Here is a 12,398-nt window from a genome sequence, read left to right on the forward strand (position 1 = left end):
GTCTGATGGATGTAAGTGTGGGGACCTGATCACATGATTTTCGAACTAATAAATTTAGACTATGTGCAATGCAAATTGAGTGCTGAATTTGGAGCTGTCTAGTGGATGCAATCATGTTTGGTGCTGCGTCGGTCACAAAACATTTTACTTTATTGGTTATGGCCCAGTCCTCCATCATGCCCCTTTTGACTTGGGCCAAATTGTCAGCAGTGTGACTTTGTGGAAAGTATTTCACTCCCAACACAGATGTACACAACTGCAAATTCTCATTTATGTAGTGACAGGTAAGAGCCAAGTAAGCCTCCATGTTCACAGATGTCCACATGTCAGCTGTTATACTCACTGCCACAGCTTGCTGTACTTCCATTTTGACTTGTTCCTTTTCCTCCTCATACTTTTTGGCCACCATTTGTTTGATGGTCTGAAAATTGCACCAAGTCAAAACAAAGCAGAGCAATGTATTTAAGGATTTACAAAATTTGACATATCAACTACTAATTTAGATAATTCCCACACAAACCTTTCTGGTTGGCAAAACATATGTGGGTTGAAAGACCTGAACAAGTTCCCTGAAGCCTTCACTCTCCACAACGCTGAGGGGCTGGCAGTCCTTCAGGATGAAACTGAGCAGAGCCTCATCCAGCATCTGCTTCCTGGACGCTTGATTGTTAAAAATGAAGTAAAGAATAAATTAATAGTAATTATATAATAATGAAGCAACTGTCTAAGTTGTGGAATGGCTTTATACCTGAGTTTATCCTGCGCGTATCAGGGACTTCATTTTCATGCCTTGCCCTATAATGCCTCAGCATTGAGGAGGTGGATTTATTTATAAAAGACAGTTCTGTCGAACAAATTTGACATTTTACCTGCAGAAAATAATATTATTAGCGAACTAGGAGTCACTTTGAAATTAATTTAAATTCGGAAAAATCAAGTGGAAACCCTGAGAGGAACAGAATTAAAAAACAAGGAAATTAAATACCTTATTTTCCGACAGAAGGTCAAAATGATCCCACACGGCGGAAACCTTTCTTTTTGCTGGAGGCGGCTCCATAATTCCTGAGGAATTTGTAAGTCGTTGGTAAATGTTCAGAAATTGTTTTTGGTAGATGAATCCCGTTGACGTATGCGCTTCTTTATAAACACAGTTTGGCGCGCCAGAGACACATGTCACGTGACCGATACAGTTACCGTATCGGTCACGTGACTCCCTCAAACTAATACACGTATCGGCCCGGCGTTTCGCTTTACGAACTTGACGCATGCGCTGGCGCATCGGTGTTGCGGGACCCATCACTAGTGTTAGGTACTGTTGTTTGCATGTTTGGTATTCTTAGTATGGTTAATTTAGTTTCCTACTCAGCAGTGATCTTTAGTTAACCTGTGAGTTATATGTTATATATGTTAGTTTGCATGGTTTATTTCTGGCCTATCCTGCATACGCAGCGTCCTTAGTTCGTATTGTCCTCGGTCTGTATGTTTTATTTATTAAATCATTTATTGTCAGTCCTGTCTGTGGGTCGTGCATTTGGGTCCTCCCTCCAGTTCAGTTTGTAGGCCATTGTAGCCTATAAACATGCATGTTTTAGAATACTGTTCAGGTCCAGTTTGACCCCTGATTGTAACAGAAATGTTTGTTTGAATTACATTCTGATTTAAAGAATAATAATTAAAGAAGGAAAAAATGTTGGATGAATTTCCTGTCAGTTGTTGTCGTCCATGTCAAAGGTGCCATGCCGACTATTTAGTTCTGTTCTCTCATCTAGTCCTGTGAGCCAAAGTTTCTTGCCAATAGTATTTTTCCTCCCAGTTCTCCGTGTTTTAGTCTTTTGTGTATGGGAGTGTTTTTGGTTGTTTCATTCTTTTATTAAACATTTTTACCAGTTTCTGTAAATGGATACATATATATTTTCAACACGCTCTGCCATTTTCAGGCAGAACCTTAACAGAATGAGTCTCGTTTTAATTGTTTGAACATTCCTGGTCTGAACTCCTAAAGTTTCTCACAGTGTCTCCCTCTGGTGGATGCTGTGGAGTATTGTGTTGTCTTTGCTCCAGAGGTTTTTGTACAGAGTTGAGGTGTTTCCTGTCACTGTGGGCTGCAGAGCACAGTAGTACACAGCAGAGTCAGACACTGCAGCAGAGGAGATCTCCAGATCCACTTGATTTCTCTGGTCGTTCAGTTTAGCAGTCAGTCGAGGGTTTGAGGGCTTTGCTTGAATCACTTCAGGCTGTTTCGTATCAGTGATCAGGAGTAGATACTGAGGAGCTGATCCAGCATCCTGTCGGTACCACTGGAGATTATCAGCTTTAACTGAGTATTTACAGGAGAGAGTAACGCTACGACCCTCTGATGAAAACACTTCAGTTCTGATGGCAGTAATATCATCTTCCAAGCTGTTACCTAGTGAGGAAGCAACAGGTCACATTTACATGTTCATCAACAGTTTAGTCTGTAAAAATAAGTGCTGACATGTAATTGTGCATATTTAAAATGTTCCAGTCTGAACTTAAGTCTAGACAATTTACATTAAATGTGTGAAGTTTAGAAAATGTTCAGTTTCAGGGTTTTTAACAACATACGTACCTACGAGAGCTGAAACGAACAGAAGTGCAGCGAGTGTGTCCATGTTCAGAGTTGACACACTGTTGTTGTGGGTCTGATGATCACAGCTGCAATCCAGCTGTGAAGCAGCCACATGTGCAGTCAGTGGGAGGAGCCTCGTACGTTGCTGTGAGAAACACTGGACCCCTCCTCATTTCTGCTTTTTGTGTCCGAGCGTCTTCAAACTGAATCTAACATCAAAACAAAGACAACACAAAATAGATTCAAAACAAAAGCCTAATACTAAAGTCTAAGATAATTACTCCCTGAACTTTACACACGTTATTTCAATCTGTCGAGTAGGAGTAACATGGCCTTCAAATAGTAAAGAAACTAACTAACCTTTGCCATGTGACTCCCCTGAAGGCATAAAGTTTAAGCATTCTTTTGCCGCGTAAGTACAAACTCAGTAGGAAGCCACATCAGATCCTACAGTGTTGTACATTATGAAGCATCACATTTATCGTAAACCTCTTTAGTCAGTTTGTCATGCACAGCGCACTGTGCATTTGGGAAATGACATCATCATCGCGCTTGCAACTCTTTTTCTTTCCACACATGCACTGTGGCAACATTCTGAGCTCCAACAAGTGCCTTCTGCTCTATGGGCAGCACATAAGTACGATGTTGGGTTAAGAGCAGATTGTGAACCAGTGGTCAACACAACAAAATTTGATCATGCAAACCACAGTTTCCACTAAAATCAGAGACAATTGAAGGTATCACTACTGTTTTTAACTCTCTTCTCACAGCAGGTGTCATTGTCCCTGTGAGAACACACATGTCACAACCTCAGTCAACGACTTCTGTGGTGGAAATTTTCCATAAAGAAGCAGATGAGAGAGAGTTGTCCTTTTGTGCGATTTATTGAAATAATAAAGAAAATAAAAATAATGGGGAAAGCAAATAAAAAGCATGGATGTTGATCGTGCACATCAACAAACCAAAAACCAGCTGGGGAGATCAGTGCACACACCACGAAGGTGTGATGCAAAGAGCCCACGATCCTAAAGTCGCTTCTTACTTTTAACCCCTTTCTCTGGCTCTGGTATAAATGTCTCTCTGCAGCAATGGAATTGTTTGCGCCACCTTATCTCGCTGTGAGTGAGAATGTTTGCTTTCTCACTTCTGCATCGTCATGTCTTGTTATCCAAAGGAAGGAACACCGAGCTTCCAAGACAAGGTGCATTTGCTTTAACAGCCTTGGGTCTGGTGGGGAGTCAGATAGGATGGGGCCAGAGTCCGGGTGTAAAAGACAAACATCCATCCATCCATCCATTTTCTTAACCGCTTACTCCCTAGTGCGGGGTCACGGGGGTGCTGGAGCCTATCCCAGCTGGCTACGGGCGAGAGGCAGGGTACACCCTGGATGGGTCGCCAGTCCATCGCAGGGCAACACATAGACACACAACCATTCACACACACACTCACACCTACGGGCAATGGAGAGAAGCCAATCAACCTAATGCACGTCTTTGGACCGTGGGAGGAAGCCGGAGAACCCGGAGAGAACCCACGCAAACACGGGGAGAACGTGCAAACTCCACACAGAAAGGCACCAGGTCCGCCTCCGGGAATCGAACCCAGAACCTTCTTGCTGTGAGGCGACAGTGCTACCCACCGCACCACCGTGCCGCCCAATAAAAGACAAACATATATCATAAATTATTAGTCAGTCAAATGGAACATCAGATGTTTAGACTTGATGTACGACAGCACAAGAGATTATTTGTTTGTGTAAGAATGTTCAGTATTGCACCTAACCAGCACATGACGACTGTGTTGGATAAGAAATAGCACAAAGCAAAATTTTTCTATTACACTTCACTGTCTTAGTCATTTCTGGTTTTATTTTGTCACCACTTCCTGTTTAGCTCCCATTTCCAGTCAGACCAGCTTTACTTCCAACCCTTGTTAGCCTCACCTGCACATCATCAGTAATCAGTAGTTCAGTATTTAAGCACCACCTCTCACCCCAGCACCCTGCCAGATTGTCTGTGTTCATTTCATGACCTGCATTCCAGCGTTGTCGAGTTTCCAGTTCCCGTGCATGACCCAGTTTGGTAATACCGTTTTGATTCTAGCCCAGTCTCTGATAGTCTAGTCTGCCTGTTTTTTGACCACGTCTTTGCCCACGCCTTGTCGGATCTTGTTTTTGCCAACCTGTGTATGAACGTTGCCTGCCTGACTACGTTCTTATTAAAATACTTATTTACTCAAGCCTCGCTGTGCATTTGGGTCCTTCCACCATTGTGCCTGTCTGATTCATCTCCTGTGTCGCCTGCTCCATCACTTTCTTCCTCACTGGACATGCAAACTTTTGCAACTCCTCAGGAACACGCGGTTTGGGCACGAGCAGGTGCCAAACAAGGAATATGATATTTGGCTAGGCCCGGATGGCAAACCAGGTCTCCCTAAACATTTCTTTCTGCATTTTGCACATTTGATGCATGGGTTAGACTATACGTCCAAGGGGGGGATGTTAGAGGCCTTAACACAACAATGGTAAACAGGTCCGTGCATGAAGTGCAATTCATTATTTATGTCTAAAATGAAAATTGAATAACGACTTTTTATGCTGTGTCTCGTTTCCGTAAATCGGTAAAACACTTTTGCGATATACTGATTTACTCATTCTCCTTTTCTCCACTTTCAAAACGAAATAAGAAAAAGGAAACCGGGGGCGGGGCCAGTCGCCGGACTTTCACAATAAAACGCCCAAGAGCATTTGAAGCGCAACATCAGCAAATATTTGTAACTCTTGAAGAATTGCGGTCGCATTTTGACACACAATGAGACCCACATTGTTAACATTAATCAACGTAACAATCATTTATTTAAATCATTTATTTAACCAAGCTATTTAACCAAGTGCTGACAACTGTCGTTTACGTTACGACTCATGGCGTTTGCTAAAGGAATGACAGGTCAGTCAGCTCGCCACCGTCGGGTCACTTACAGAATCACCTGCCAACAAAGCTAAGTTTTCTGTGCATCCTGCTTCATTAGTGCAGCGATATCACGACCTTTTCGACACCTGATGAGGAAGAATTTAGCGCATCTGTGGTGTTCTGATGATTTTCAGTTTATGATGAGACTTTAATCGCGTCCTCCTGCTTGGCCGGTTGATGCTCTTATGCCCAGGAAGACACTCTAATGTTGTGCCGATCTTTGCAAGTATTCTAAACAGTGATTTATTACAGTTTATTGTGGCTGTTTAGACATGCTCCATCATTGGACTTCCTGTCTCAGAGCCTGCTTTACCTGCGGGAGAATAACAGCCACTCAATCTGCCTCACAGTAACTGAACTCATTGTGAGCCATGACTGCCCTAATGTGCATCACATCATCTTTATGAGGCAGATTCTGTGGCAAAGTGTGTGTGATCAGATGATCCGTCACGCAACAAGGTGTTACTGTATGTACAGAGCAGATGAGTGACAGGAACTTTTTATTTCCCACCACCTACCTTCGGTATTGGTTTAGTAGTCATCATACCCGAGAGACTGGTTCTGCATCAACAGCGCTGCATGGTGAGCTCAGCAATGGTTCTGCCTACCAGCCTGGCGTCGGAGTAGAGGACGCCATCATCTTCCTGCTGCATCGTTCCCTGGCCCACTTTAAGAAGTCCAGCAGCACTGTGAGGATTCTGTTCTTTGACCTCTCCAGTGCCTTTAATACCATACAGCCGGCTCTCTTAATGAACAAATTGGAGTCAGCTGGTGTGGACAGTTACCTGACAGTGGATACTAGACTCCCTCACAAATCATGCCTAGTTTGTGATGGTCCAGGATTGGTGTCAGCAGAACCACCTTCTAATCAATGCAGGGAAGACCAAGGAGATGGTGGTGGACTTCCACAGATGTCAGTCTACACCCCCTCCTCTAGTGAACATTCAGGGAATGAACATCCAGACAGTGGACTGTTACAAGTACCTGGGTGTTCACCTTAACAACAAACTAGACTGGACGAACAACACAGACGCACTGTACAGGAAGGGTCAGAGCAGACTCTACCTACTAAGAAGGCTGAGGTCCTTTGGAGTGAAGGGGACACTCCTGAGGACTTTCTATGACTCTGTGGTGTCATCAGCTGTCCTGTACAGTCGTCTGCTGGAGCAGCAGGATCACAGGAAGGAAGAAGCTGATAAGGTCATTAAGAAGTCCAGCTCTGTCCTGGGCTGCACTCTGGAGTCAGTGAGGGAGGTGGCAAACAGAAGGGTTCTGGCAAAATTCACATCCATGCTGGACCACGAGTCCCACCGACAGCAGGACACACTGTCTGCCCTGGAGAGCAGACTCAGTGACAGACTGATCCACCCTCGCTGTGGGAAGGACAGATTCCGCAGGTCTTTCCTTCTTGCAGCGTCACACGCACTCACAGACAGGACTTTGGACTTGGCTGTGACTCGCCCAGAACACTACACGCTGGTGTTATTACTATGCAAGTAGATAACTCGAACTATTGTCAACTCTCTCATGGTGCACATTTCTACCACACTGCCACACACACACACACTACATCTCCAGAGCAATTGCACCAGACACTTTAATATCTTACTCACTTTGTTTGGTGCAGTCACCTTACCTCATTGTTATATGTGCATGATGTTCTAATTTCGTATATATGTCTGTATGTCTCTGTGCTGTTGCAACATGGTAATTTCCCCATCGCGGGACAATAAAGGTATTCTATCTATCTATCTACCTTGCATTGAATATTTTATGTGCATGTTCCCGTGATAGTAATGTCATGTCTTAGTCCTGTTTCTGGTTTTATTTTGAAGCACTTCTTGTCTCACCCACATCTCAGCTGTTTCCATGTCATTCCCAGTTAATCACGCACACCTGACAGTTATCTCGAAATTAAGCACCAGTATTTAGCCGCCACCTCACACACCAGTCAGACGCCAGATTGTTACGCGTGTACTCACTGCTTTCCAGCAGTATCATATAGCTTACCTTGCCAGTGATCTTGTTTCGTACCTTGACTTCGGATTCCTGCCTGTTCCTTGCCTGTACTTTTGCCGTGGAAAGACTGGTAACGTACCTGAGCGTTTGACCAAGATTAGAGCCTGCTCCTTTGGTGCTCACGTCTGAGAGCACCTTTGTATAACTCTGCTTGCCTTAAGTTACATAATAAAGACTGTCACCTCTTAAAACACCAACCTGTCCGCGCTGTGCATGTGGGTCTGATATCTGCAAAAGCCTGACAAGTAAAGCAGCAGTCCTTTTTTTCACAAAACATTTGTAGTCAGAACTGCCCATATGTTTTTTTTAACCAATGTTTTATTACCAAGTTTAAATCTGCCAACTCAAAATCTTCAACATCTTCAAGGCTGAACTTTATAGAACATGTAAAATGTAATATTATCTATCAGCATAGAAACATATAAAACAATGGCTTAATTATTTGAAACATGTTGCTAAAAGAGCTACAGACTGTTTTCCTCAGATCAGGATGACCGAAGAATCAGAAAAAACAGTGCATCATGGAACACTGTGGGCTCACCTCTTGTAATGCAGTCCTATGACCTACTGTATATGAGGCAGGACACGAATGTCCTCTTTTGGCCAAAATCCCTTCCACACCAAGAACAACAGCATACAGAGCTATTATTTGGGACTGCATTACAAGACGTGAACCCACAGTGTTCCAGGATGCACTGTTGTTTCTGATTCATCTGTCATCAGCACATAAGATGTTCAATGCAAGGTATGATGACTACTAAACCAATACCGAAGGTAGGTGGTGGAAAATAAAAAGATCCTGTCACTCATCTGCTCTGTACATACAGTAACACCTTGATGTTGCGTGACAGATCATCTGATCACACACACACTTTGCCTTAGAATCTGCTGATGCGATGCACATTAGGGCAGTCATGGCTCACAATGAGTCATAGAAAGTCCTCAGGAGTGTCCCCTTCAGTCCAAACGACCTCAGCCTTCTTAGTAGGTAGAGTCTGCTCTGACCCTTCCTGTACAGTGCGTCTGTGTTGTTCGTCCAGTCTAGTTTGTTGTTAAGGTGAACATCCAGGTACTTGTAACAGTCCACTGTCTGGATGTTCATTCCCTGAATGTTTACTGGAGGAGGGGGTGTAGACTGACATCTGTGGAAGTCCACCACCATGTCCTTGGTCTTCCCTGCATTGATTAGAAGGTGGTTCTGCTGACACCAATCCTGGACCCTCACAAACTAGGCATGATTTGTGAGGGAGTCTAGTATCCACTGTCAGGTAACTGTCCACACCAGCTGACTTCAATTTGTTCATTAAGAGAGCCGGCTGTATGGTATTAAAGGCACTGGAGAGGTCAAAGAACAGAATCCTCACAGTGCTGCTGGGCTTCTTAAAGTGGGCCAGGGAACCATGGAGCAGGAAGATGATGGCGTCCTCTACTCCGACGCCAGGCTGGTAGGCAGAACCATTGCTGAGCTCACCATGCAGCGCTGTTGATGCAGAACCAGTCTCTCAGGTATGATGACTACTAAACCAATACCGAAGGTAGGTGGTGGGAAATAAAAAGTTCCTGTCACTCATCTGCTCTGTACATACAGTAACACCTTGTTGCGTGACGGATCATCTGATCACACACACTTTGCCACAGAATCTGCCTCATAAAGATGATGTGATGCACATTAGGGCAGTCATGGCTCACAATGAGTTCAGTTACTGTGAGGCAGATTGAGTGGCTGTTATTCTCCCGCAGGTAAAGCAGGCTCTGAGACAGGAAGTCCAATGATGGAGCATGTCTAAACAGCCACAATAAACTGTAATAAATCACTGTTTAGAATACTTGCAAAGATCGGCACAACATTAGAGCGTCTTCCTGGGCATAAGAGCATCAACCGGCCAAGCAGGAGGACGCGATTTCAGTCTTATCATAAACTCAAAATCACCGGAACACCGCAGATGCGCTAAATTCTTCCTCATCAGGTGTCGACAAGGTCGTGATATCGCTGCACTAATGAAGCAGGATGCACAGAAAACTTAGCTTTGTTGGCATGTGATTCTGTAAGTGACCCGACGGTGGCGAGCTGACTGACCTGTCATTCCTTTAGCAAACGCCATGAGTCGTAACGTAAACGACAGTTGTCAGCACTTGGTTAAATAGCTTGGTTAAATAAATGATTTAAATAAATGATTGTTACGTTGATTAATGTTAACAATGTGGGTCTCATTGTGTGTCAAAACGCGACCGCAATTCTTCAAGAGTTACAAATATTTGCCAATGTTGCGCTTCAAATGCTCTTGGGCGTTTTATTGTGAAAGTCCGGCGACTGGCCCTGCCCCCGGTTTCCTTTTTCTTATTTCGTTTTGAAAGTGGAGAAAAGGAGAATGAGTAAATCAGTATATCGCAAATGTGTTTTACCGATTTACGGAAACGAGACACAGCATAAAAAGTCGTTATTCAATTTTCATTTTAGACATAAATAATGAATTGCACTTCATGCACGGACCTAAACAAAGGGTTTTGCTATTTATGCACAAAAACACTGAATCTTGGGTAATATGTGCTCAGCACAATCCAGTTAAGAAAGTCATAAACCACCAGCGGCACATCCGCCACCAAAACGAGGGTTTAAACATCTAATGGTGGATTTCATAGAACTAACGCCAGCAGAAGCAGGTGAAGGCAGCCCTTCCTGAGCAGGTGGAGGGACTCCTCCACAGCCTCCAACCTGGAGACTGGGTGATCGTGAAGGAACATTGCAGGAAACACTGGAACTCCAGGAGGTGGCGAGGCCCATTCCAGGTGCTACTGACCACCCACACGGCCGTAAAGGTGGAAGAACGAGCAACTTGGCAAATTCACACCAGCCACTGCAGGAAGGTTCCGGAGACAACAGACGACCCGTCACCAATTGTGAACCAGTGCGGAGATCAAGATCAACAGTAACAAACTTCTAAACAAAAGGCAGCGTTGACCATACAGCTGAGGTGTGAGCCAAGCGCCGCCTGAAGCTGCACCGTCGAATCACAGTTTAAACCAAATACACGATCCTGAGAAAACACATACACGAGCAGCCATGAGTTGCCCACATCGGACGACGCATAGACTCTTCACATCACGGGAGTGACAGTGATTCAGGCGACATTGGGAGGGAAACAAATCCCAAGTGTCTCTGTTGTCAGCTGATCACAACCCTGAAAAGATTTGTGCCAACTGAATAGAACCAAAACCTGTGGTTGCAGGTAAACTTGTAACATTATATGCTCACAGGCTAGACCCAGTACACACGTACTTTCACACATCCACCTCATGCGTGTGACCGTTTTGTTGTGTCCCACTGACGAAGGTCAGATATGTGTTGTAATGGTGTCCAATTAGATAACACAAAATCAGCTAAGATTCGCACCTTAAATGTCACTCAGATAAGATCCTGTTGCGAACATTCAGAATTATTATTTAAAGAAAAAGCTGGGAGATATAATTTAAGGGGACAGTCAAATTTCAAAATTCATGCTTAACGCACAACGAAAAAAAGATTTTGTATTTCTAGAAGTGGTGTAAAGCTATGGCATAAATTGAATGAGAAAATAAAATCAGTAATAGAATTGATGTGTTTAAACACAAATATAAAGGCATGTGTGAATCAAGATAGAGGCAAGAACAGGCTCATTGATTAATTAGATAGAACATTGTGGGAGTGGTGTATTAATATTAACATTCTGTGATAATTCTTTACTACAATACTTTGTGATGTGTGTAAATATTATATCCAAATCGGCTTGGCCTGGTCAGAAAGGAGGGAGACTGAAATGTCTTCTAGTTGAATAAAACATTAGAAAATGTTAATAGTTAAATTGATAAAGTCAAAAGATTGCTATAGGTGGTGAGACAAAGGTTTGATAAGGGTTGGCTCATGGAACCGAGTCTCGTCTGTACTGGGTGTGTGGACAAAGGTTACAGATCTGAGCGCAGTCCACGATGTGAGAGATGGAGCTTAAAAGATGGAGCTTTTTTTGATCTACGAGGGACCCGGGTCTTAGGGGGGCCTAACGTTGAGAAAGTACTTTGTCAGGACTCGGGCAGGCGGCGGACCCACATGCACAGCACGGAGGCGGGATTATGATCAAACAGAGGTTTATTTTTTCACAGCAGGGTCAGACGGTCCAGGTCATACACAAAATGATCACGGCAAAAATACAGGCAGGGATCAAGCAAACTCACGGTCAGTAGTTAGTCCAGGGTCAGGCAGGATACACAAGGCAAAACAGGAACAACACACGAGGAACACGGGAAACTCGGAACACTCATGAAACTCGGGGACTCACAAGAAACACGAACGAAACTCGGAACTCTGAAGAAACACGCGACACTAATGAAACTCGACAATCTGGCAAAGGACTATGGGAACAGGTGGTGGCTAAATACACAGAGTGATTACGTAATTACTGACAGGTGTGGATACTGGGAACAGGTAAGTGACAGCTGACACAACAGGAAGCTTAACAAAATAAAACAGGACATGGCGTGACAACAGGAAACAACTAGAACGAAAACCCAGATCATGACAGTAGCCCCCCCCCTATGGCGCCTTCCTCGGCGCCCACGGAAGCCCCCCCCCCCCCCCCCCCCCAAACCAGGGCGGGCGGAGGGTGGTCCCAGGAGGAGGGACCGAACCCCTACCCCACAAGGCACACGAGCAGGGTGGGTGGAGGGAGGACCCGAGGAGGGTCGAAACAAGAGTCCACACGACACGACAGAAGTCCACGAACAGGAAAAACAACAACGACGTCTCGCCGCGTCTCCACCCGCCTTAAGAGGGAGCGGGAGATCCTGCC

General features: G+C 44.4%; 1 gene segment (V, D, J or C); it reads right to left on the reverse strand.

Annotated features, from left to right (window-relative positions):
• Positions 1-1,691: 1,691 nt before the first annotated feature.
• On the reverse strand, positions 1,692-2,771 carry LOC114844996 (T cell receptor alpha variable 21-like). The segment is given in 2 exon segments: positions 1,692-2,407; positions 2,591-2,771. Coding segments are annotated over 2 exon segments (444 nt in total).
• Between the last annotated feature and the right edge of the window lie 9,627 nt (positions 2,772-12,398).

This window comes from Betta splendens, chromosome 17 (genome assembly GCF_900634795.4).
Source record: "Betta splendens chromosome 17, fBetSpl5.4, whole genome shotgun sequence".
Taxonomy (NCBI): Eukaryota; Metazoa; Chordata; class Actinopteri; order Anabantiformes; family Osphronemidae; genus Betta; species Betta splendens.